This window comes from Struthio camelus, chromosome 19 (assembly GCF_040807025.1).
Source record: "Struthio camelus isolate bStrCam1 chromosome 19, bStrCam1.hap1, whole genome shotgun sequence".
NCBI lineage: Eukaryota > Metazoa > Chordata > Aves > Struthioniformes > Struthionidae > Struthio > Struthio camelus.
Window position 1 is genome coordinate 1,886,279 of NC_090960.1, and position 26,241 is coordinate 1,912,519.

The 26,241-nt window shown below is 53.6% G+C and overlaps 1 protein-coding gene across 12 annotated transcripts in view; it reads left to right on the top strand.

Moving 5' to 3' along the window:
* Window positions 1-26,241, top strand: part of SLC39A11 (solute carrier family 39 member 11) — a 153,348-nt gene that overhangs the window by 27,591 nt on the left and 99,516 nt on the right. For 9 of the 12 annotated variants that reach the window (XM_068913862.1, XM_068913856.1, XM_068913853.1 and 6 more), the window contains exon 4: window positions 7,993-8,151. The exons of the other annotated variants lie outside the window; for them this stretch is intronic. In XM_068913862.1, coding sequence (XP_068769963.1) covers window positions 7,993-8,151 — 159 coding nt within the window. The remainder of the gene's footprint in view (window positions 1-7,992; window positions 8,152-26,241) is intronic. 12 annotated transcript variants of the gene reach the window in all.

Here is a 26,241-nt window from a genome sequence, read left to right on the forward strand (position 1 = left end):
TTTCTGTGCTTTCAGAGACAGGTAGGCTTCTCTAATCCTGCTCTTTTGGTGTTTAGCTCAGGATCTCTGATAGTGCTCTGGTTTCCAGGGGATGTGTGCATGATGCTGTCCTAGCGATCAGGTTTGCTTGTGAAACAGTTGAGGTCGGGTGCTTGAAATCCCTTACATGCAATGTTTTGTGGTCTTCTCAAAATAATGTTATAGTGGATAGTTACCAGAAGAAATTATTTGTCTGCTCATCTTTGGGAGCTTTCATAGTATAATAAAACCAGAACTCTTTTTTAAAAAGAAAAAAAACCCCTTTACTACTACCCAAGCAGGAGGGGAACGTGGCATAGGGACTTGCAACAGCCGGTGAGGAGGATGGCTGGGCACGTAGAGCTCTAGCTCGAGCTCTAGAAAGCCAGGGCTCAGCGCTGCCTCCTTGGCAAATGTGCCGTCTAATCTCGGGTGAGCCTGTGAGGACCACGGTCAAATCACCATGACTTAATGAGTTAGGGCTTATCAGGAGAGCTGCCTGCGTGCTCGGAGAGCGTTGCAAACGCCAAGTGAATTTGCTTAACCCCCTTTTGGTAGGGCTGAAGCCAGCTGTGTTTGATGGCATGCGTGTTATCTCAGGCGGAGGGTGCCCACGTGGCTGGGTACGGTGGCTTGGCTGATGCTCAGCGTCCTACCCCCCGGTAACTCCTCTCGGGTATCTGAGTATTTAGCTTCTTTCTGCCTTGGTTGCCTCTCTGGAAATTTGGGATAATGTAAGGTTTGTATGCGAAAGCCTCTGAGATGTTCTGTTTCCATGGAGATGAGACTTCAGTTACTTGGGTATCTGATGTGGAATTCTGGCTTTTCTCTTAAATCTTGATATTCTAAAAAAAGCTTTTATTTAAGATGTTCTCTATTTTCATGGATTTATCCTGGAGGTGCTGCGCTCTACTCAGACATCAAGAGGAAGAAGCCTGTGTTAACACTCATGGTCCTCCTTCCCTGTAGCCTTGCATGGCTGGTCCTCTTATTGGGTTGCAGTTTGGTGCGTGGGGGTTATTTTTTTTGTTTAATTCTTTGTTTTTTGCTTTGTCCTAGGTGAAGCAGAAAATCATACAGAGGCACTTTCCAAACTACACCAGGCATGTTGGGTGTTGAATATTCCCTTTCAGTGCTGCTGCTTAAAACAGCATCGGTAATTTACGTTGGTCTTCTGAGGCCAGTTTTTGTTGTTGGAGCCTTAATGAAGTCGAGCTAAGAAATTTGGCAGGCAGAATGTCCTGTGAGTGTCTCATCTTCCATTTTATTTTCCTGCCTTGCCAATGGGAATCCCCCTTTGCTCTCTAAGAGGCTTTGGTGTTCTAATCCAGCATGTCGTTAAAATCGTTTTGTCCTTTGATGCCTCTCTTCTGATCTTGTTGGCCCTACAGAAGCGTGACAGGATCTGCTGCTTGCAGTAGGCTTTCGTTTTGGTTGTTTGCAGAGCGAATAGAGTGTATGGAGAGGACACTGGCAAAGCCTGGAGCGGTGCTAGAGGGGTACGTTGGTGTCCTCCCCTGTGGCTACAGGTCCTGCTGCCTGGTGTGCTTCGCAGGGTTCCCATCAGCGTGGGAAAGGGCCGCGCCTGGCACGGAGACCTGGATTCACTCGTCCTTTGTGGTGTATGGCTGTGCCGGCCGCCGCAGAAGCGGGGAGAGGTGTCGGGGGCAACGGGCACCTGTAGAGCTATCTGCGACCAGGAGGTGCCCAGAGCGATCTCATGATTTATTTACCCGTGTGCCCAGGCTGGTGTTTGCTCCTGTTGGTGTTGGTAGGAGCACGTGGCTGTCTCGGCTGAGACGATACCCACTGGCCGCGGCTGGTGGAGAAAGGGATGCAGGTTTATTAGTGTGCTCCCATGGGCACGAGGCAGTCTGGTTTTGAGCCCATGTGAGTCTGTGTTTCTCCAAGCTCAATCTCGTGAACCTGCTGGGGAAGACTCATGTGCCTGCAGCACCATTGCTATTGAGTTATTGAGCTAGGAAATTAAAATAAATCCACTCTCTGTATTTCTGGGCTGCTTGCTCCTGGCTGGTGAGAGAAGCTGCCGTCTCTGGTTATCCTGATGTAGCCCAGAGAAGGGTTTGGGCTCCTTCAGCCCATGGATTTTTTACATACACGGCTGCTTTCTGCATGCTTTCTCCTCCCCTCTCCTCTGCTGTGGATTGTGGATTTATGGTGGTGTTGTGTCTCAGCTCAGGAGGATGAAGTCTCTGCTAAAATGTCCAAATCAAATTTGGCAGAAGCAGGCTGTTCCCGTGCCAGGGAGCCAGACCACCGTGGGATCCCTGCTCCCCATATTCAAGGAATGGAGCGGCTGTGGATGCCGCTGAGCGCTGCCAGCACGGTGTGACGGGGAGGTTTTGTGCCGAAAGTAGTCTCCTCCGTTGAAACAGCTTCATGTTTTATTTATCAGAGGAGAGCCTAGGCAGGCTCTCTCCCTAGTGCACAGAGCATACTGAAAGGGGAAATCTGAAACTCTCTTATTTTTGCCTTTGCCACTATCTTGCTGCGTGATGTTGGTGGTGTTCAGATTCCTGTCTCTGGAGGTACTTTGGGTGTGTAAGATGGAGTATTTGGGCTCAGTGCATCTATAAAAGGCTGCGCGTGAGAGGCTGCCCCAAAGGCAGAGCTTCAGTGACTGTGGGAGTTAGCAGCTGGACTGGGATGGGGATGGTGAGGAAGAGGCACCTTTTGAGCTTTCCCCGTGGATGATAACTGAAGCTACTCGAGGTTTGCAGCTGGCATGGCGGCAGGAGCAGACACCTGGATTGCCTGTGCTGCCGAGCGGGCGGGTGCGTCCCGACACCAGCTGTGAAGATGGAGGGATGCAGGTTTCGGCACAGCCTGGTTTTCTGGCCAAGGCAGCCAAGTTCCTGAATCGCGTGCGTCTTCCCCAGCAATGGGGAGTACGGGAGGAGGCTCCAGGAGGCAGAGCTGGCAGATCCCTGGAGGTGATGAGAGGATTTTCCAAAGTCTCATCTGCAAATATCCCGTGTGCTACAGGACCCAGTAGCTGTTGTTACCTACACTTAGAGCTGCCAGGACTTAGCTGGGTGCCTGCTGCTCGTAAGTGAGGAAAACTGGAGGAGAAGGGGTTTAGAGAAGGCCACGGGAGGATCACTGGCATGGATGCAGGTGGCCACTGGTGTGTTAATTGTCCTGTTGAGTACCCTTGCTCCATTCCCTCTGTTTCCGTGTGTGTTAAACAGAAATACAGTGAGATGTGATGCCTGCCCTAAGGAACTCGTTGGACCAAGGCCAGGGGGGTTGCTCGGCTCAGCTGTGTCGTGTGGTCGAGCTAAGGCAGAGAAGGAGGCAGAGGCGTGTGGGCTGCGGTGCCTGGAGAGCTGGGAGCAAAGCAGCGCCCGTCGCCTGCCACAGCCTGCCTCGTGTTGTTGGCTCCCCCTCCGTCATCCCCTTTTGTGCTTGCACAAGACTTGCTTCTCTGGCCTTGCTTTTCTTCAGTCGTTTGCAACCTGGAACTGTAGCCTTCGAGGGACAGATACAAATTGTGACAGCTTTCTATTAACTCAGTCCTCACAGCAGGCGAGGAAAGACGCTTAAACGTAGGAACACTTGGGAAAACGGATTAGTATCATATTTAGGGAAAGGGATAATAAACCTGTTGTTGGGATGTAACACCCAGCTAGATATTCATATTAACTTGATGCCTATAAGGCCTTTCAAATAAGATTGTGATCCAAGTTGGAAAATTAGGAAGACTTGCAAGTGGGTGTGATATTTTTTGTCATTTAATGAGCTCGCTGGCCAGAACTCGAACCCTTTTGCTAGTGTGTAAGTGTCGTCTGTTAAGGGACACTGCTGAGGAAGAAGGATAACTTTCTGCTGGTGCTGTAGCAGAAGAGGCTGGGTGAAGCGGTGGCCCTTGAGTAGAAGCTTGGTTGCTCCAGTGCAAGCCCCTGTGTCCTGCAGCCCGTGGGTGAAGGTGTGTTGGAGCCAAGAGGTAGGGTCAGGTGAGGCACAAGAGCATCTTCCCTTCTGCTCACTGCTGCAGGGCAAAACCCTCCAACCGAGGTGTAGGATGGGCAGCGAGCACTGATTGTGTTCCTGCGGCAGATGGTCGTCTTGGCCAGAGCTCTTGGACTTCCCTTCTTGCTCCTCTCCCCTCCTCAGCAGAGGAGAGGGGACCACAGTCGCACAGCACGTTCCAGCTCTCCCCAGTCCTGGGATCTTCCCACCTCATGTTGTAAGGGTGGGGAGGTCAAGGTAGTCCCACATGAAAGCGCAGGAATAAACTGCTTTTCCTTCAAAGCACGTGAAGTCAGTTGGTGAAACCCAGCAGTCTGCTTCTGCAGCTAGTGAGGTGGGATGGCTTAGAGCTGCGTCGCGTTCTTCCTCTGGAGCCTGCGAACAGCAAAGCCAGTGGGAGCTGACTTCAGGGGTAACGGGGTCTGGAGGCTGAACAGTGTCAGGCCTCTTTTCCGTGGGGAAATGATATCTTAACATAAGATGACAATATAATTCTGCAAAGCCTTTTCCTGTTGCTTGCGTTTCCATGTTGGGGTGTGTGGTTGTTTGTTAAAGGAGGTGGCATTTGAAATATGAAGTTTGACAGCTGTGGTTAAGTCTGACATGACAGCCTGCTTTTTTCTTACTCATAGTGAGCTGAGACTTATACAGTCCCTCGGGGACTGGTGTCTACAGCAATAGGCATCTCACTCCTTCTTTAAAAATGATTTAAAATGTAATAGCTTATTATGCACTTCTCTTCTGCAGGCGAATGCTCATGCAGTGAGAATGAGATGAGTAGGATCTCTTTTGAATACTTTGTAAACAGGCTGGCAAACGGCACGAGCTCTGCAGAGTGGTCACTGCGCCAGCTGCTCCGGGAGTGCTCCTAGCTGAGAGGTGGGATGCTCCTTCTTCCCGGCATCCCTCGTGCTGCATTCTCCTTCCCACTGGATCTTGTACCCTCACCCCTTCCTTCCTAGAAAGCTTCCCTCTCATCTGCCTCCTTGGTCAGAAAGCAGGGCTCTTCCATCCCTCTGCCGCCAGGCCAAGGTGGTCTGCCACTTGGTTTCTGGCCTCTCCATTGCAGAGCGTTTCCCGAAGCGTGACGCAGATCACTAGGGCAAGTTTTAAAGCAGACAAGCATGGGTGGGCTTGCTTCCTTCCTCTTAGTTTGTCATGATATGAGGGAGCTGCAGTTGTGCATCTCAGGCTTGTTTTCTCTAAATCGTCCTAGTGCCTTGGCATACGGTGGCTGTCCCGAGGACTGTCCTCGTTCCAGCATCACTAACCCAGCCCCGTTGGGGATGGAGCTGAACTGGAAGTGATGTGCATTCAGCTTCCTTCCTTAAGCATCTCTTCCTAGCAGATCTCTTTCCCTTCCCGACCCTCCCCTAAGGCCTAAATTAATCTAGCTTTGATACAAATGGGAGCAGTCCCCACAGGTTCGGTCACGGGTAGCCTCCTGCATAGCTGAACAGCCTCAAAAGCCAGTAGTGAGAGAAATGAAAAGGCCAAAGCTATTGCTGAAGGTGTTGTGCTGGGCTGATGATTCTTAATTAATCCAGCTCAGTACATCATGCAGCAGAGGAGAGCAGGAGGTTAACAAGTAAGATGTGTTAATGTTGTGTCCTTTGGTATACGTTTATGGAACGGGTGGTTTGATGCCTTTCTGTTTTCTAACCTGGATAAAGCCCTGAGCAACTCTTTCTAGCTCTGAAGCATGCCCTGCTCTGAGCAACAGCTGGCCTGGAGATGCCCAGACGTCCCTCCCAACCCCTGTTCGGTGGTCTTTAGGGTAGCTGTTCCCACTCCTTTGCAGCTGCGGATGCGCCAGGGCCTTGCGTGGGCCCGCTGAGGGGTGAGCAGTGAAAGCAGCTTGAAGAGCGTGGCTGGGCACCCTGGCTCGGCGTTGCAGCAGGAGCAGGCTGTGCCCAAGTCCCAGGGCTGACCTGCAGGTTGTATCCTACTGTTCTAAGCTTTACAGAAGCAAAGGAATTGCAAAACTGTTTTGCTGCAGTTGCCTTGATCTTGGGTAGCAAAGCAGGGGATCTTGGCAGCTAAACCACAGCAGGCTTGAATCTTCACAGTGAAGCTGTGGCCTGACCCTAACTAACTTGGAAACTACTCTTTAGCTCCATGCGTTGTCCAATATTTCCTCTTTTCCCTTATGAGGTCAGGTCTGAGTGTGTTTGCCGTTGGCTCTCGCTGGGGTGCTGAGGAGGAGCGCTGTGGCTGGTGGCGGGGGTATTTGAACTGGATTTAAACCTTCACTCTGCAAATGGGCAGCGGGGTAACTTGAAGTGTCTGCTTCTCCTGATCGCCCACCTGGGAGTGCTCGGTTGTCTGGACGCCCCAAATGAGGCTCAGCACCACCAGCTGAGGTCCTGGTGATTAATACTTATCTGTTGAGACCATCAAGCTGTATTTGGCTTGGCTATCTTTGCTTCCTTTCAGGGGAGTTGTGTTCAGGTTTCCTGTGCAGCCTGGTGTCGTGTCATCTGCAAAGCGCTGAAATAAGTCTTGTTTTACCTCAGAGCAGGTGCTCTGGATGGGGGCTGAAAGGGCACGTATTTGAGGGCACATAGGCCTCAAAACTTAGATTTCAGCGAACAGAGGATTGATTTCATAGAGCCTTATAAGCCATGGAAATGAGGCTGTTGTGTTTGCTTGTGTCTGCTTGTGGATGTTGTGCTATAAAACTTGCAGTCCGTATCCTGTCTTGTGAGATAATCCCAGTGCTTTAGGTATCCAGGAGATACTGGGACATGATAGTAGTGTTATCTTCCAGAACTGCTCATTTGTTGTTTGCAGGCAAATAAAAGCAGTACACACCGGTGGAAAGCTTGCTTTTTTCAACTTGGAACAGGTTGCCCAGAGAGGTTGTGGAGTCTCCTTCCCTGCAGATATTCCAAACCTGCCTGGACATGATCCTGTGCAATGTGCTCTAGATGGCCCTGCTTTGGGGGGGGGGGGGGTGGACTAGATGATGTCCAGAGGTCCCTTCTAACCCTGGTCGTTCTGTGAACTTAGTCGATGAAAGTGTAGGGAACAAAATGCTGATAGTGACCCTTGTAAGTGAGGAAAAACGTGTGGGAATTTGGGCGTGCTGCATCCTTCTGGAATTCCCTTGTCTCTGATTTGCATGGAGAAGATGTGGTCAGAGCATAAATTTCTCCTTGTTCGATACTATCTGTAGCCTCTTCAGTGGGCACAACAGCTCCAGTCCTGCAGTCACAAGAAACCTGAGGTGAGGGAGGATTTTTCCATCTTTCTGCTGCCCATTTGAAAGACTCTTGTGACTGTTAATTCTATAGGAGTTTATCCTAACAAGCTTCTGTGATTCATCTTTCTTTTACTGTTTTGGCTCAAGAGTCTAGTTTGGTGAAAACTGATGGGAAAACTCACTTTCCCCCCCTTAAGTGATTCTGTTAGGAAGTTGGTTGTAATGCCACTACTAAGGCTTAGTGGTCATGCTCCTGGTATTGCCAAGTGCAATAGCAAGTGGAAGGATCTCGCTGGCTGAAGCATTTGCAGCCTGTACAAGAGGAAAGCCTGCCTGGCGCAGGCTGTAGCGGCGCTGCTAAGGTGCCGCTATCTGGAAGGTCCTTGGAGGATCAGAGTTCGGAGAGCAAAGAGCCACTATAGCCATAGCAATAGCCTCTTGGCAAAGGAGCCTGTGGCTGTGATGGGGCTGCTCCTCACTTCCCAGGCGCGAGACTAGCGGAGCAAAGGTGGAGAACGTGCTGTGCTGGGGACCCCGCATGCTCTTCCCTCCTGCTGCGAAGGCCAGCAAAGATGGCCTTGGATTCTGCTTCTAGCTTTGTCACCAGCTTGCTGAATAAACCTGAGCCGGTTTCCGCTCTGTGCCTCAGTTCCCCCTTGACTAATTCTGTGCAAGGCTATGACCCTGGATACCAAGTAGCCTTGATGCTTGTTCATTCAGACCCTGCCTTGGAAGCTATTCCCATGTTCTCATTCCTCACATTGTCTGTCTCTTAGGTCATGTTGGCAGCTTCTTACTGGTCCCTCCTGGCCCCAGCTATTGAAATGGCTGAGGAATCTGGAATTTTTGGAGCCTTTGCTTTCATCCCTGTGGCTGTTGGCTTTGCTCTGGGAGCAGCTTTTGTGTATTTTGCTGACCTGCTCATCCCCGTGCTGGTAAGTAGATGTTTGAGTGTTTCCTGCAGGGAGGTGGCTGGGGTGCGCGGTCTTCGCTTGGTGTTGGAGGGAGATGGGAGCCTGTTTTTTGCCTGATGCAAACTGCAAGGAGGTGAAACGCCACTTTAGGACTTCTGTAGTGTCAGCCTCTGCCAGGAGCCGGAGTGTTCAGCGGTGTATCGCTGTACGAGCCGTATTGGGTCGGTCCTAGTGTGTGCCTGGCCTCTGCCAGCAATAGGATCTGTGATGAAGAGTGTGAGGGATGGAGGGAGCTCGGTGGTGTCTCCTCAGTGGTTGCCCAGCCTCTGGCACCCTGCAGCTTATGGATCTCCTGAGCTGGACTGGTTTTCTGTTAGCCTTCCTCAGTGGAGATCTCTTCCTGAACCCATCGATAAACTTCAACCAACTGCAGCAGCCTGTAGAGAGGAGTTTGTGAACTTTCAAGGTATATTCTGGTCATACAACTGCGCTGTTGTCTGAAGCTGTGAGGGACAGAAGCTTGTTTCATCTCCCAACCTAAATCCAGTTTTCTCTCTTTCTGCCAACGGTGGGGTCTATGGAGTTTGAAGTATTCCCTGTAGCGTAGGAGCTGCAAAGGGTGACGCTGCCTTTGGAAACCTCTGCTGATGTGGGTGGTGAATGAGAACGCGGTGTCTGTACCGCGCTCTTTGTGATGACCGCGTAACCCGACGGTATAAAGGTGGATTGCCCTGTGCCACCCAATGGTTTTGTCAGCTTTTGAAGCATGGGATGTGTCTGGTCGCAGTCCCAGGTAATGAAACATCATGTGGGAGCTACTGTGCTTTGTGTGGATAGATGGATCTTCTACTGTCTTCCTTCAGCTTCTGCTTTGACAGAAGTCAGATACAGATTGCTTTCTATCACAGATTTAATGAAACTGTTTTCTCTGAGACCCGGTGTGGCTCTGCCTATGTTGAATACAGCTTTAGGCTGTCTGCATTCTTTTTTTCTTTTTTCACACTTCTGCTTTTGTTCTTTTCACTGGCAACACTTTCCAAGCAGTTCAGGTGTGACCTTCTGTCTCAGCCCAGAAGTTTAATTTGCAGAGCTGCCAGCCCTCTAAGCATTTCAAAATTGAATGAGCCATTCCACTGTCACAAAAACATTATTAAAAAATAAATAAATTGGAAGCTGTTGCACTCTTAGAGGTGAAAACCTAAGAATGGCTTAGGAGCCTTTGAGAATATCTTGAAGAAATTCCAGAGCAATTTTTTTTTTTTTTAAATGGAAGGGGAGATTATCTGTGGCAAAGATTTCCGTGCAAAATGTAAGACTTTCCACTTGCACAGTTGAGGCTGGTTACCCTGCTTTCTGGGAACACCCCTGTGCCAGATTCTTCCCTGTTCTCTTGCTTTCTGAGCTTCTTGCAGCAGCTACAGTTGAGACTGTCTCCTCAGCTATGAAGAAAATTGCTTGGTATTTCTGTGTCAGTTCCAATGTAAATGGATGCGTTAAAAATAAAGAACAAAGAAGCAAAACGAATGCAGCGTCGGACTGCCAAGAGCTTGGGCAGCACATCAGTAAGGAGCCGGTTCGGAGGCCGCGCTCTCCCTGGCTGTTGCCTGGCTCTTCCCGAGCGCCTGCGAGGAGCTCCCTCTCCATCTCCTGCGCGTGGCAGGTCTGCTCAGGGCGTCAGTGAGGAGAGGGCTTTACTTCACCAGTTGTTTTTCCTGACCGTAAGCTCCAGCTCAAGCAAAGCCCTGGGCTTGGAGGAGCAGTCTTGTGCGGGGAACACGCGTGGCCCTTGGGAAGCAGGAGGTGAGGGCAGGCACTCGCAGCAGGCCCCTCTGGTTTAGGGCTCTGGTTTTGCCCCGCATCTCTTACCAGAGGCGTTTTGCAGAGCCGCTGAAGCAGTGTTTTTGTTGCCATGCTGTCAGGTGGTTGACTCTGCCATGGTGCAGCTAGAGCACTTGGAAGACTGTTGCCATCAAACCCCTGGCTTTTGTTTCCATTTCTAGTACTCTGAGGTCTCCTGCCTGAATTGGCTATAGCAATGATTGCCCTCATTACAAGGTGCTGAATAGGGCCCCAGGCTGTATTTGATCAGCTGCCCAGAGCCGATGTTTCCCAGCAGAGTAGATAAGCAGTTACACCGCAAAACCCGCTCCTTCCTGAAGGGTGACATCCTCCGTTGCTGGCATGTTTTGAAACGGGAGCGTGTTGGGAGGGAAGTAGGCTGGGGAAACGAAATTCTTGTGTTGCAAAGAGCAGGATGGTGTGGTGATGGAGGCAGCCGGAGCACCTGCTGCTCGCAGCGAGGGTCATGCTCTTGCAGGGAGCAGCACGGCCATCTCCCGCTGTTGGAGCTGCGTGGCCGACGGCCGCCCTTCGTACAGGGATGCACTGCGCTGCCAGCTCTGGGAGCTGAGTTGAAGTGGCAGGTGGGTGAGGCCATGTAGTGAGGTCTTGGTTTAAATCCAGTTCAAATACCAGTGGGAGATGAGCTGTTGCTTCCTCTGCTTTGGCTTGCTGTTTGTACCATCCAGGAGAACATGTGTCATTTGAGCTGGTCCTGAGGGACTTCTAATACCTGACACATGCTAATGTTGAGCTTGGAGAGAATTTACACCCTGTGCCTAATGCTTATACTCAGAAAACAGGCAGTGGTGTTTCCTACTTCTCCAACTCGTAACCCCACAGACTAAGGCAGGTGTTGGTGTTGCGGTTCCTTGTCTCCTCCAGCCTAATGGTGGACAGGATTCACTCTGCTAGAGTTTGTGCAAATGCAAAATGCAAGCTCATTCTTCCCCAGATAACTTGCAACAGGCCGGTGGAGCATCGTCTGTCGGGAGGGCTGTTGGCGCTCTCTGCATCGCGGGCAGCAGGATGGCTCCTGGAGTTGGTTGGTTGCTTTGGGCTGCACGAGGCCAGCAGCTTGTCTTGTTTTTCTGCACAGGACTGGGAGCATTTGCATGCTTTAGGAAGAGGACAGGGTAGCCAAGGATTGGGTGAAGTTAAGGATGCCGTGGAATGAACGTGGATAGCGATTAAAGTTGCACGCGTTGCAATGAAAGTCACCAGGTACCTGGTCAGCCATGAGCGGTCTTCAGGGTTCTGGTGGCAGGTGACGCAGGCTCGATATGCACCTCCCTTTGCCTGGGGTCCGGGCTTCTCTCTTGGGAGTCAGTGCTGGGTTAAGCCGTTGCAGTTCACTTCAAGCAACACTTACAACTTTCTAAATTGGTTAAAATCGAGCTGTGTTCCCCTCCACCCCCCAAGTCAGATGGGGAAGAGACTTTGGAAACACTATAGGGCATGTTGCCCCTGAGAGGGGACGGGAATGAGGGATTTGGTTGTAGTAGGCTGCTCTTCGCACAGCAAGGTCTCTCTGTGTCTAGCATTCCTCCATAATTGTTTTGCTATATAGCAACAGGTAGTAAAAGCTTTTAATGACTTCTTATCGTTGCAGCCCTGCTCCAGGGGAGGGGAGAAGCCTTCCCTCCCCTCCGCTCTCGGCGGCCCGAGCGGGATCTGGGTGGTTACCACTGTCCCCATGTGTTTGCTCAGTGGCGGAGCTGGGACGGGGGAGGGTTAATCCTTCAAGACAAACTAGTTAATGATGCTGAACAGTTGTAGTCATTAAATTCCTCACAAAAGACAGATCTAATCTATTACATCTTTTATCTTTCCCTGTGTCCCTGTTGGAAGCCTTGAACACGTTTGCTCATCCTCTCACTGCCTTTATGGGGTGGGAGATGCCAGCCTGGGCGCGTTTGGCTTGGCTGGCAGAGGGGAGGTGAACTGTAAGCGAGACGGCTGCAGAAACGGACCTTGGTGTGTCTAAGAAGGGATGTCTTCTCTATTTTGGCAACTGTCTCCTTGCACGTCCTATTCAGCCGAAGTGTCTCTTTACCAGCTCCGCTGGGCTCGGTGGCTTGGGAGGCTGTGGCAGATCTAGTTCTGCAGCAGGATGTTGCTATAGTTTCCGGGAATATCTTAAACCACTAATGACTGACCTGTCTGTCTCTTCCTTCTGCTGGCCCTGGTGATGCTGGAGCAGGTTCTTCTCTTTCCTTCACTCTATTTTATTGTTCTAGCTGCTTTTCAAATAAAAGCTTGGCTGTCAGTTGATACTTTGAGGATTCCAGATGGAGAAGGGCAGGTGATGAGAGGGGATGAGAAACAATCGCCTTTCCTCAAAAAGGGTGGAGTGTTGAGGGTCTTGCATGCCGATAACCGAGGCCGTTTGAGGAGAGCTCGCCTAAAAAGGTCAGCGAGTTGGCACAGCGTTTGGCCCAATAGGCCCCGATCACGGAGGAGCTGCCCCTGGACTACCAGCATTCCTGCGCGTTACGGAGTTAAGAACTATTCTTCTCATCCTTCAACTCTGTCTCGTGGCTCTGCTGACTTTGCTGTGTTTCGTTCAGAGTGCAGTATTTATTGCATCTCTGTGATGAGTGTCTGATTCGGGCCTTCCCCTTCCCAGAGGAATCCCGCGAGAGTTTGGAGGACGCATCCGGTCCCGACTCCCAGGTTCGAACAGTCCCTGGGAACTCCTACTCCTCGGTTCTCGCCCGCCCGCGTTGAGCTGCCGGCTCCCCCGAGGCCCCTCGCAGCAGGATGGGAGCCTCCGGCGCGATGCCGTTAGCCTCCGGGCGCCCACGAGGGAGCCGGGCTTCGGCTGGGATGCTGGGGTCGAAGCGCGGCGGAGAGCGGCGCCTCGCGCGACCGTCCTGGCTTTGCCCTTTTCCAGATCGCTGCCTCTAAGTGCTTCTCTGCGCAAGCAAGAACTCAAAGGCATGCTGGCAGAATGGGACAGGTGACATGGGGAGGGAAGAAAAGCAAGCGAGCGAGCCATAAAAAAAACCCCTCATAGGCTGCATGTCTTCACCTTGGCGATACCTGGGAGCCCACGTGCATATATGCTTCCTATTAACCACGTTATTCTTTCCGCTCCCTGACTGCGTGACATCCTCTTTGCTTTGTGATCGTTACACTTAAGACAATTAGGCCTAATCTGTTCTATTTCCTCTGCCTCGAGGCTTCGTTTTGCTCAGGAGCTTCTGTCGGCTCGCAGAAAGCGGCAGCCGCCCGGCGGGGATCGGTGCGCTTGGCCGGCCTGGGAGCCGGCTCGGCTGGCGCGGGGCCGTGCCCGGTGCGGAGGCAGCCCCCCGGGACGAGCCGCGGGCCTGAGCGGCAGGGCGAGGGGGCAGCCGCCGCGGAGCAGCGCGGCGTCAGCACCCGATGCAGCGTGGGAGCCGCTGGGCCCCTTCTCGGCCGGCGCCCGCCGATGCCACCCGCGTAAGAGACGAGCGGGGAAAGCGAGACAGAGAGCTGGGGCTGCGAGCCTGCCCTGGAAATGCCACCTTGAGTGACTTTTTTTTTTTTTTTCTTCCCTTGACAGCTGGATGCAGGGTTTGTTTTTTCTGAGCCCAGAGTAAATCAATAAAAGTGCATGTGATGGGCAGACCATTCCTTAGATTTTAAAGCAAACAGTGTCTAAAGTGCCCTTTAAAAGCCTTTCGCCTGGCTTCTGGAGCAGCAGGGTACGTGCTCGGCAGGTGCCCGCGCCCGCCCTGCGCTGCAGCGGCGGCTGGGGAGAGGGACGTCTGCTGCCGCCGCCCAGGGTCGTATTTCCAAACCTGTTGTGAGGCCCTTGAGGTTGTCTTTTGCAATTACGTAATGATTTAATGAGCAGGCTGAAGTGGTGTAGGATGAGGATGTCAATGTAGAACATGTGACAGCGGAGTGCGTGTGTGTGTGCATTTTTATAGCAGGGCACTGGGTCTGGTTAACCCTCAAAAATGTAATTCTGTGTTATATTCCTGCCCTTCTCACTGGAGCATTTACTGAACACCTCAAGGGCACCTTCCCCTCGCGGCTGCCTTCTCAGGAGGGTGAATTACTGGTCTGGGTGGAAACAGCAAATCAAATAGATGCTTGCCAGCTTTCCAGTTTGGAACTGGATGTTTTGCACAGTGAATTTTAAGTTATTTTTGGAGAGTGCTCTTGGGAAGGATTTGAGAACCTGATAAACAGATATCCAAGGGACACTCTCCTATTTGTAATAACGATGACGTCTAGCTTGGCTCCGAACCTACCACGCGGATGTATGTATTGCTTTCTAAATCTGCAAGTTGCATACAGGGGAAAGTTCAGAAGAGATCGCTGATGGCAAAGCTGGAGGAGCAGTGGGGAGGGCATCAGGCATGCTGTGGGCGTAGTTGCATGTTACTTACAATTGCAATTTCCTTTTCAGGGTTAAAAGAAAGCTGGATTAGACCTTGAGAGGCCTTTGTTTTGGGGAGGGCCACTAGGCAGTCAATTAATAGCGCATACCTGATGTACCAAGGTAACCAGATAGGGCAATTGTTAATGCCATGGATACAGGTGGAAAGATATTAGTGATCCTGAAAGCACTCACTCCCCCAGAAAGAGCAGCTTAGTGATGGCAGTGTACCAGCTTCTCCCCCCGGAGATGGCACGCTGTTAGCCGAACTCTCCTATCTGATTTGCATGGAGCTGGATTTGATAGGTTAATTATTTCATGCAGCAGTAAAAGTGCGCTGGATCTTGGCGCTGGTATTAATTTATAATCAGAATCAAGGTTCCTCTTATGCAATTTGCTAATTCCTCGGAGGCATGCCCATCAGAAGTTCCCATTCTTAATGTGCTTTTTCCTGTTCATCTGTGACTCCTAGGAAGTTAATTAGCTGCACATCCTCAGTGCAGTAGAAGGTAGCTTTTTTTGTTATTATTTTGAGCATCACCCAAGGGATATGCCTGTGTATGTATTCTCTGACTTATTAAATTCTTCAGTATGGGACTGAAACACTGTCCAGAGCAGCTCTGGGAATCTGGGCTGGTGGTGTGGGTGGTATTTCACTGATCTGGCAGACTGCCTTGTACGTGTCTTGTGCCATCTAATCTTAGGAAAATGATTAAATAAAAGGGGTCTAGCGAGGTGCTCTTGTGGCTGGTTTCGTGTGAAGTGACTCTACCCACTTTTCCAAGGCAGACAGCTTGGAGATTCCTACGAGATTAGATTAAGGGTAAGATGCATGAAAGAGGGGCACAAGGGAGTGAGCCTGGTGCAAGGGTTTCCTCTTGTCTGCGGTCCGGCGGTGAGCAGCAGTGCGGGGCTGCGCGACGGACCTGCTGGTGCAGAGCGCCTGCCCTGGGAGGCTGCACGGGCAGTTTGGACGAAGAGAGCCTTTCCACGAGGATTGGACGTTGTAAATCGGGTGGAAGATGACTAGAAATGACAAAGGGTTATCGGGGTGAGAAAAGCAGAGGAGTTGTGCTTTCCGCAGCTGGCAGAGCTCTCTGAGCCGGCGGCAGCCAGGTCTGCAGGGTGCCCGGAGGAGCCGCTGCCTTGTTTCTCCCCGCGCCGGAGAGCAGAGGTGTGGAGATGTGCAGGTCTGTGCTGGCTTCGGGCTCTCGCCCGCTCCGCGCTAGCCGGCGTGCGTGTACCCAGCCCTCCGGCTCTCCGCCTGCAACGGCGTTCTGCCGTCTTGGCCGTTGCCCTCCTCGCTGGAGCTGAGCTAGCGCCCAGCTGCCTCCCCGCGTCCGCCTGTTTTGCTGCGCGGAGGTATCCCGTGCAGAGCAGGGGCTGGGACGTGAGAGCTCTCCCATGCTTGGACTGGAGTTTCCCTGCGTTCGATTGTGGCGGCTCCTCGGGGATGCTTGAGAGGCTTTGCAAGGAAGGGAAGGGACCTGAGGTGTCTCCTGAGAGCTGCTCCAGAGATGTTGTGGCCAGCCTGCTCTTGCAGGCGTCAAGGCCCACTGCTATAGTTACTGGGCCAGCGGTGATTAACGGTTCAACCCAAATATTTGTGCAGAAAGTGCAAATCAACAGACATGTTAAAGGAAAGATTGTAAAGCTGTTGTGTGTATCCATGCCCTGCACGCGTGCCGCTCTGCGCGGCACGGATCTAGACAGCAGGATCTCGGGGAAGCCGATAGGCCACGCGGGGGGACCTTGCATGGCGGCAGGAGATCTCCAGCTTGGGGACAAGCTGGGCGTCTCTCCCTCGGAAACGGGGGAAGAAGCAGCCCCGCAGGGACCCGACCCCCTGGTCGTCGTCGCTGTGCTTTCACGTCCCCCGGCCAGATCCGAGTCCCCTCGGGAGAGGGGAAGGTTTCCGAGGGTTTGGCTGACAGCGGCTTGCGTGAGTCAGAGCTCCGGCTCGAGCGTTCTTCCTTTCCTCTGATTTCCTCTGCTTAGGGGAAAATAAATAGCAGCCCTTTTGTTTGTTTTCCATGGCCTTCTGGCCCTTTTCTACCAGCTTGGGAAGGACGGATCCTGCTCTGATAACTGAGGGAGGGGAAACCTTCTTGAGACCCTCATCAGGAAACATTGCAAAGCCACCTTCTGGGAAAGGTCTTTCCCCTTCCAGCTTCACCACCCCTCTTAAAGAAATGGGAGTAGCTGGGCAGGATCCCCCCTGCGGTGGTGACTCGCTCTTTGGACAGAGATAAATTAATGAGGCTCTTTCCCCGAGCCCAGCTGCAGTTGTGGGACGGCGGAGGAGGAATGCAGAACCCCCCCGGCCATCGCTGGCGAAACGGCAGCTTTGCCCTGTCCGAGTCCTGCTTTTTAAAGGCAGGCACCTAGGAAACTCTGCAAGTGTCTCTTTAAAGTCTGTTTGCACATGCAATCTCTAGCGAGCCTCCTCCCGCCCCCTTCCCTGCAAACGCCTAGTGATTTTTCGTGGCTGAAAGCTGGTTGTCACTAGATAGGGCGCAGTCGTTTGGAAATGAAATGGATTCTAGCTTCCTTTGTCCACGCTTGAGGCAGAGGAGAGAGCAGAGATTACACCCAAAAATAAGCGGGGGGGAGAAGGGAGCACTGAGTTGCAGTTATACTGTTTTTTTTTTTTTGAAAAGTGTCTTGTTTTGGGAATGGAGGTAAGAAATATTTACTGGCTGTGCACAATTTGTCAGCTGTTTTTAATTATAATTGTCTGTGTCTTATTATGCATTAAGCATGTCAAAAAATCGTTACGTCTTAAGCCCTAAAGCTAGAGCTAAACAGCGGAGCTGCTTTGGATCCAATTCAGGGTTAAATTCCCATCCCACACTCATTAGGTTTATAGGGACAATTACTAAATGCACTGAGAGACGATTAAATGCGCGCAGCGCTTTTGCTGCTGTTAGCACCTTCGTCGCCCGGGTGGTCCTGCAGACTGACATCAACGTTTTATTGGGAATTGAGGGACGAAGAAAATCCAGCTGTAAAACAGCTGGGTGTGAGAGAACCTGGCGTAACCCCTCATTCAGTAAGATGCCACCGTCCCTGCCACAGCCATAAGCTTCCCCACCGTTGCCTTCCACATCAGGTATCTGTGGCCGCGGTACAGCACCCGCTTCTCCTGCTGGTCGCCGTGCACGGCTATTGCAGCCTGATGGGGAGCGGTAATGTGACGCGGGGCTTTGCTCTGCTCCGTGGCTTGGCTTCTGCTAACTCAATTTCAATTGCTATTTGGGGCCTGGCCTGGAAGTGTAAAGAATAAATTTTGCCAGAGAAAGCATGCTGGATTACCAGATCCCCTCCGTATGGGCCAGAAGAGTCTAGTAACGCGGAGCGGACCGTCTTGTGAGGACGGTGTTGCTGGGAGGGATGGTTCTCTTCGGTCCTGGGCAGTTCCCGGCTTTTTTGCTGACTGAATTTGAGCACAGTGTTTTGTTACTTGAAGTTTTGTGCCGGGGGGGTGAGCAGAAAGCAGCCAGCACCTCCCTGCGGGGGGGGAAGCAGGGGGTTGTGCTGCGCGTGGGTGCCGACCCGCTGCTGGGAGCCGAGCGCAGAGCCGGAGGGATCTGGGTGCTCGGGGCTGCCTGGAGTTGCACGTGTGTTCCCCACCGGATATCCTCCGTTAACGAGAGCCTCCCGGGCTTTACGGGTTGGCGGCGATGCTGGAGACGCGTGCAAATCCTCTCCTGGCTGCAGTGGTGCTGTCCCTCTGCGCGCTGCCTGCCTTCGGGCTGCGTCCGCAAAGCTGCGGGAGGCGTCTGCCTTCCCCTCCCGGGACCTCGCGCCCGTTCCTGCCGCCCCCCGAGCGCGGGGGCAAACTAGCCGCAGCGGCGCGCTCCTGCAGGATTCGTGTGCCTGCTTGGGCGCTGCTGACGCTTCTTTGATCCTAAAATGTGCCTTTTGCATTTGCGCGTAGCATAACCCCAAATTAATGCCTCCACTGTGAAATGGAAACCTGCCATTAAAATGACAGTAGCAAAAAAAGGTAAGGTAGACTGCAGTTGGATGGGTGGTGAACTGTCAGGGAGAGGAAGACTGTTTTCATGTAGATCATGGCAAATATATACATACATATACCTGTAAATGCAGCAGAATGTCAAGTCGCTATCGGAGTAAACCGTGATTCACCCAGATTGCCTTGACATGCTGTCTGGCTTGGAGATGAGCTGTCGGGAGTCAGCACGGTGCCTCTTCCGCGTGCGTCCCGACGGGGGACGGCACCCTGGGCTCTGGGTCCCCGCCGCAGGGATGGCTCTGCCTTGCTGCCTCCTCACCTGGCTCGAGGCCGCCGGAGCCCGGAGGGGCTCGAAGGGGCTCCGGAGGGCTTTTCTCTTCCCTCTGATCAGCCTGCGCGTGCAACGTGCCTTTGCTCACTTCCATGAGCCCCAGCCTAGCGGAGACCTGTTCGTTAAATGGCTTAGCTTGAAGCCTTGCTTATTTGGGCTGAGCGTGGTTGGGCCGGGGGCTGAGCAGCCCAGCTGAACCGCAGCCCGTCGCGGCTCAGCCGTGTCGCCCGGCTCAGCAGGGGCGCAACGAGCTCTGCGGTCCCGCGCGCTCCGCCGGCTCCGCTGCAGCGGGAACCTCTTCCTGCCTCGAGCCTGGCGTGCTTTTATCCTCGCTTTTCGATGCAATGTGTGGGTGACTTCTGTCTGCACCAGGTGCCCCGGAGCTAAGTGGTGCAAGACAGACGTTTGCTGTTAATCTGCTGCATGCTATGCCTTATTAATAGGCTGACGACCCCACCGGAAAGGAGTGCACTGCCGGAGAAACGGAGAAAATTAGCTTGTTTATGCCTTTCTGCTCAAGCTCTCTGAGGTTTCTCTCCTGGTATTTTGCCCACATCAATCTCTCTCCTTTTACATCCAGGCTTGACAGCTCTGAGCAGGCAGATGTGGGCTAGCAGAGGGTGGCACGTGGCACGGGCTCCTGAGGCGGCTTGCCTTGTGTCCCCAGGCTGCGCTGGTCGTGCCGCGTGTGCACAGTGCTGCACGATGATGTGCTACAGCCGGGGTGTGAAAATCTTTACGATGTGTTTTCTTGTCTCCCTTTTATCATGCTCTAATTATCAAGGAAATAGTGAGTGTGATGTGATTTTTAATCTATTATTCTCAAGCTTCAGAGCTAATGCAAACTGAAAAACTAACAGGATGAGTCCACTCTTTTGGTTTCAGGCTATTTGCAGACTCCGAAGGGAATCTTTCTGTTGGTTTGCATTTGGTACGAGTTTTTTAAGACCTGTCATGAGTTTAGAGGTGAGGTAGATATCACACACATGAATAAATGGTATTCAATGAGCGTTTGGATTCCAGAGAAGATGCAGCCAGGAGGGGAGCAGTGCTGCAGTGACCTACTGCCCCTGAGTCAGAGTCTCAGAACATGTTGAATTTTGCAGAGAAGGCGCCCAAGCTGAAAGCTTCTCTCTCTGTACCCCAAGACTTCACAGCCTGTGTAACTTGACCTGCAAGTCCCCAGCAATCCTGTCCTGGCCTTTCAGCTTGAGCACAGGGGAAGTGGCTCGTCCTTGGCTGTCGTTTCTGGAAGGGTTGGTTGCATGATCCATGTTCAACGCTGCGTAGACGTGTGTGTCTGGGGGCGTCGGGGGCAGCTCAGGTTTTCACGGTGGCAACGATGCTCCACCGCTGTTGTCCCTGCGCGGGGTGTTGCAGTTCCCTCGCGGTTCTCCTGTGAGCCAGGCACGTCTCAGAAGCGATGGACAGATGGAGGAGTCTTGGATCTCCAGGTTCAGACTGTGCTCGCGGGTTTGGCTGCCGCTCTGGGCTACTTATGTCTGTCTTCTCTGGGAATCGAGCTTAGAAAAATAAGTGCAGCTCATGCAGTTATGCTGTGTCTGTGTTCATTTCCCTCCTCGTAAACGTGGACCTTCAATTTTGACCGACCCAGCCATGAGTGAGGTACCAGAGTGGTTCTTGCTGGCTTTGGCAAATAAGCAATCGGGTGGAGGATCAGGTGGAGGATCGGGGTGGTATCCCAGCTCCTGCTGTGAGAGCAAAGCTGTAACACAGATGCTGTCCTGGTTAATCACTGGAGAGTCCAACGAGGAGCGAGATGCTGGAAACTGGGTTTGTTTCATTAGTTCTGCTGCTGGCGGCGTCGGGTGCGCCTTTATGGCGAGGGGCTCGACTGCAGAGCTCGACTGCTAGACTTTGTCATCTTTGTTACAATCCAGCACCTGAAATAGTTGCCCTTGGAAACTCAGGACAAGTGCCGCTCAGGCGGCTAACCTGGGGAGGAAGGAGCGGTGTCCCCAGCTCGGGGTTCAGCCCTCTCCGGTGGGGCCAGCCCCTCCGGACGCAGACCGGCTGCTCTGTCTGCCAGGCAAGATTCGTTGCCCCGAGCTTCCCGAGAAGGGAAACTGGTTAACTTCTCACTGGGGGTAATTAGGCAGTGCCTTGTCCCTTATTACACTTCTTTACTGTAATGAATTAGCAATAAATTAATTGGACTAGTTGAAGAGAGCGAAGGGCCTCCCCCGCGGATTTAGGCAGTGCTGCAGGAAGGAGTTTGGGGCTCCCCTGGCTCTGCCCCCGCTCCCGAGGACCATCAGCGCGGTTAGCCTCTCCCTTGGGCTTCGCCGCTGTTTTACGCGATGCGCAAGAGGGCTGGGGAGGAAGAGGTGAGACCCGACGGCGAGGCCCAAGGAGGCCGTGCGCTAACGAAGCAGCGCTGGCATCGCGGGCCGCCCGCTCGGGGAGCGGAGCGGCGTTGCCCTTTGGGCCGGGCGCCCGCCGTCGGGGACGCGCCGGGCTGCAGACAGCGACGTGCCTTCTCGCAGGGGTTCGCCGACGGCTTCCTGGTCGGTAGGTTCAGATCTCGCGCGGGGGGGCTCGTTTGGCAGCTGACGAGCCCTCGGGCCGGGACGCCCCGGGTGGCGTTAGCAGAGGGAGCGGCGCGCTGCCGGCTCCCGCGGGGACCCGCCGCGGCCGAGGCAGCGTTTGCATCCGCCCCGGCCGGAGAGGACCGCCGCGGAGCCTGCCGGGCCCGAGGGCCGTAACGCGGCGATCTCCCCGCTGCGGGCGCGAAGGAGGCCGCGGGCTGCCCGTCCCCTCCCGAGCCCGGCCGGGGGGACCCACCACCGCCACCTTCCTCTCCCTCCCTTCCCAGCCTTTGCGGCCCTGGGCTCTGCTGCTCTTCCCCCTTAATTCAATCTACGCTGTTAGCAAATCATTACGGAGAAATATGGGGTAAAAAATGAGCTGTTAATTGAAGCCCTGTTTGCTTTTTTTCTTTCAGCGTTGCAAAAAGCCTTGCATGATAAAGGACTGTAGAAATGCATGTTGCCACGTTACAACTGCGCAAGGTGGCGGGGAGGGAGGGAGGGAGGGAAGATACGAAGCTGCTCTCCGTTAGACTTTAATAAGCATGTGGAGAAAAAGCTCCCATTAATCCCATCTGAGGCTTAAAGGTTTATTGCTAACAATTAAAATCTGAAACCGTGGTGCTGACTAGATGCCGCAAAGCTCTTTGCTGCGTTTGCTGAACAAGCCGCCGTCTTCTGCGTGGCGGCGATGTGCAGCTCCGGCCTTAGGAAAATACCTCGAAGGACCTGACTGCGAGTCAGGCTGTGACGGGCAAGTTTTCCCCCTCAAACACATGGGGATTATATAGTCATTTTAATCGGTTTTGGCTGGTAGCACTCTCACTGATTGCAGCCAAAAGAATTTAAAGACACCCTCACTTTTCTTTCTTTCTTTCTTTCTCTTTTTTTTTTTTTCTTCTAAGTTTGGAGGATTTTCTGTTTGGGAGGAAAGAGAGGGGAATGTGATATCCTGCCCCCCCTCTTGCCTCCTTGATGGAGGAATGATTTTTTTTTTTTTTGGTTGTTTCACAAGGCAGATGAGACTTGTCTGGTCTAAAGTTTTGCTTGGAGCAACTATTCCTGCAATAAGCAAATTTACTGGTTGTGTTACAAGGTGCCTCTGAGCTTCCTGGTGGAAAGGAGGTTGGTGGCGTGAAAGCTGTCTCTTGCTGTTACAGGGATGGGTTTTGCTTGTTTCACAAGTTATTTATTTTTTTTCCCCCTGCATCTTATGGAGAAAGCCGCAAAAAATATTAATGCGCTCTTGTTCTTGTAATCGCAGAGGTTACAAAAATTCCTCCTTTCTGCCATGTAAAACATTGCTGTTGCAAAACATCACGTTTTGCAACAAACCCCCTGGGTTTCCTTAAGAGCTTGGGAGTCGCATGCGCGTCCCCCTCCTCCCCGCCGCCTCTCTGCCTGCGCGCGGGCTGCCGCCAGCGACCCCGCGCTGTGCACGCGGCGCAGGCGCCTGCCTTCCCACACTGGGTGCCAGTAACATTCCTGCTATATTTTTGCTCCCTCCTGGAAAGGCCAAAGCCCCAAACAAGACATGCCAGCAGCAAAAGCATATTTTCAAAATGAATATTGCATTGGCCAAAAAGATGAATTTTAATGACTCTCCTTTCCTCGGGAGCATCTTGCCCTGCTCCGTGTGCTGCGCGGGTGCCCCGGCAGCGATGCTGTGGGATGCTCTCCCGCATCTCGCCCCTGCTGGGAGCTGGTACCCCAAAATCTGCCGGTCATTGCAGATACGTTGGCCTCGGGTTGGCTGGGGGACAAATTCTTCCCGTTCTTGTTTGAGGGCAGATGCTCTGCTGGGAGTTGTTTTGCAGGATGCCCTGGCTGTCCCTGTGGTCCACGTCGCGATGACACACAGCGACGGTGATTTATTCCTCCTGCCCCCTCGTGCCCCAGGGGCAGAGGCAGCGCCTCTGCCTGCTGTTAGCAATCTAGCAGAATTAGAGTTATCAAAGTGGCTGATAATTAGCAGTGAATAAAATGTACTTGCAATAATACTACATTAGTTACAGATAAACTGATATCGGGCTTCCTTAATATTCACTTAAGCGTCCCTGTTTCCAGTTATTAGGCGAAAGTTCTGGTGTCAAATTGCTGCCAGCTGCATTTTAGCAATACGATAGGCCTTCCAGCTTGATGCTCTCTGTTTGCAAGACGCTGCTGGAGCAAATCCGATGTGGAAATGCTCAAATTTTGTCGATGGATGAAGCTTTCTCTCCCAATTCCCGCAGCAGCGCTGCCATAGCTACAGCCTGGTGCCTACCTCCGGCGCAGATGCCGTGCTGGGCTGGAGGAGGGAGCAGCGCCGCAGGAGCCAGACGGAGGATGCTGTGCGTGGGAGGCTGCGGCCCCTGGCCTCCCACCCCGCGCCTGCTTCCCCCTCTCCTGAAAATTTTGTTGGTCCCGCTGCAGGCAGCAGGGTCGGCCGCGGAGCACGCGCGCCGGCTGCAGCCTTGGTCCTGAGCCCACCGCCAGGGAAAGCCGTGGCGCTTTGCGTGCTGCAGGATCAGGCCTTCGGAGCATTCTGCTTCTTGGGGGGAATGGGGTTTCCCTAAGTTTTTCTCCTGTTGAAAAGGAAGGCTGGAAGGAGGAGGAGCTGGCTGGGAAGAGCGCTTCCCTTCCCGCCGGCCCGCTGAGGAGCGGGAAGGTGACCCGAGCCCCGCCGTGGCGGCCGGCTGCGTGGGCCGCGGTCGCCGGCCAGCCCGGAGGTCTTTGGGAGCTGCCTTTGGGACGGGTTTGGGGGGGACAACAGAAGCGTCCAGGCTGCGTTCGTGCCCCCAGGGCTGCTGATGTCCACCACAAGCATGAGTGCACGGGCACTGCTTTCCGGGCATTAGTCTTTTTTCCATGCACCTTCTTCTCCAGCGCAGTTCATCTTTTCTTGTGCCACTTTATTTAGTAGCTCTTTGAAGCTTTCAAGGATGGTTGATTACTGCCTCCGATTGCATATGTTCTGGTTTAGGTTTTATGAATCCTCAAGCAGTTGAACTCTGGGGGAAAGCAGAAGAAATCCTGAGAAACCCAATCATTTTGCAGCATGATAGACAACGCTGACTTAGGCCTCGTTAGCAGACCTGAAAAAAACTGGCTTTAAAGTGCCTCTCTGCCTGTCCTGCCAATTACTGCTGCTGTGGTGTTAGCAAGCTCCGAATTAAAATGCAAATCGGGAGGTGCCTGAAACACTCGGAGACCCTTGAACTTCCACATGAAAATAGATTTGGCTTTTTCTGTCTTCCCTGCGCAGAGTTGTGCTGCCGTGGGGTTACTCGCTGCTTGCTTTCAAATCCTGGCCTCGATGACCCTCCTTGGCAAAGCCTGCCCCTCGCCCTGCCGCGGCGGGCACGCGCCTGTGCAGACCCGAGCAACCGCGGAGGCGGCATCGGCACAGCCGTGTTCAGCAGGATGGGTTTTCCCCTGTCCGTCGGAGCTAATTGTCGGTACTTTGCTATGTGCGGGCTCCTCATCTCGCTTGTTTAGAGCTGGCTGTGTTGGGGGACAGGCTGCACGTCCCCAAGCCCTGCTGGGGCAGGGAAGTCCAGCGGTGACCCAGGTGTGGGGCGAGTCCTGGAGGACCGGGTCCTGCCCCTGAGCTGCTGGACAGGGCTCCTCCGGGCCAGGCTCTCACTTATCACGATGGCACCTGACTATGGTTAAAGAGATATTTGCTTATGACCCGAAGCATGGGTATATTTTCTTACTCTTCGTCACAACCATGACTGCACCCGCTTCAGATTTTTTCTCAGCCCCTTCTTTTACTGCATGGAGGTGTTTAAGGCTGCGGTTGAGTTGCTGATTTTTGTATTTGGAGTGGCGGGTGGTCGGTGATCTTTGCAATTTAAGCCCTCTTAGTGGGTGCTGCTGGCTCCTTCCTGCCAACCCTCCCGTTGAGCAAGGTCCACACGGACTGCGATGGTGCTGTATCTGCCCAGGAGAGGTGCCGGCCCGCGGTGGGTTTGGGGATGCCGTGCCGTGCACGCTCCAAGGCCGCGCTGGCGCCGGCGGGACGCAGAGCTGGGTAGCTGTGTTTGGGAAGGGGGTGCTGATTTCTCAGGGTAGACGGGCTTCTGGCGAAGCAGCCTGCTGCAGCCCTTAAAGCCGGTCCCAGGCCCGTCCTCACCTGCTCAACTGTTTGCGTTCTTGCAGTTAGTGCCGACTTCAGCTCTCGGCAGAGCGCTACTGAACGAGTCACGCGTCCTCCTTTGTGAGAAGCCGCGGTTCAGCATTTGCTCTGGCACAGCACCGAGATGGGAATCGACGCAGCCGGGTGGCGGTTGACTTTTTTAAACAACAGAGAAGCATATTTTTAAAGGGGGATGGCTTTGGAGTAGCGCAGGCAGCGAGCAGGAGGAACCGCCCCGTGCCGCGGTGCTCTGCGCCCTCCAAGGCGCGGGTGGCATCAGGGCACCGCTCTTCCCCAGGAGCGGGTCTGGGCCAAAGTCTCGAGCGGTGGCTTTGCGCGGGCGCTGGGAAACCTCTTGGGGCACGGGCTTCTCTGGGCTTTGCTGGTGCTGTTCGGCTGCGATGGGGGGTTTCTTTTCCCCTTTGTTTTCTGGTGAGCAGTACCTCCCTCGTGCGGCTCTCGGGGCGCCAGCTGGAGCAGGCTGGCGGCCTTGCGGGGCTGCGGGATTTAGGCTTCCGTCCGTAGCCGGCTAGAGGCGTGCGGCAGGCGGTCCTCGGGCCCCTCTCCGACTGACTGCGCTTCACTCCGTTAAAAGGACGCGGCGTTTCCAGGGGAAGCGCTGCAGGTGCTGGGACGGGCGCCGGGGCCAGGCTTCCCGAAGGCTGCGCGCGGGACGGAGCGGCGGCGAGCCCGGAGCGCTTGCACGGACAGCCGCAGCCTTCGGTTACCCGTTGCTCCGCAGCGGGCGCCAGGGCCTGCATGGAGGGCAGCGCGGCCGTGGAAACGCGGTCTTAGGCACCGAAGCTGCTGGTTCCAGGAGTGCCCTGGGCTGCCCGTTCCTCTTGCATCCCGGCAACGCTGAGCTGCGGTCCTCGCCGGGGCTCGGCGCCGACCTGGGACGAGCGCGGCTCGGTGCTG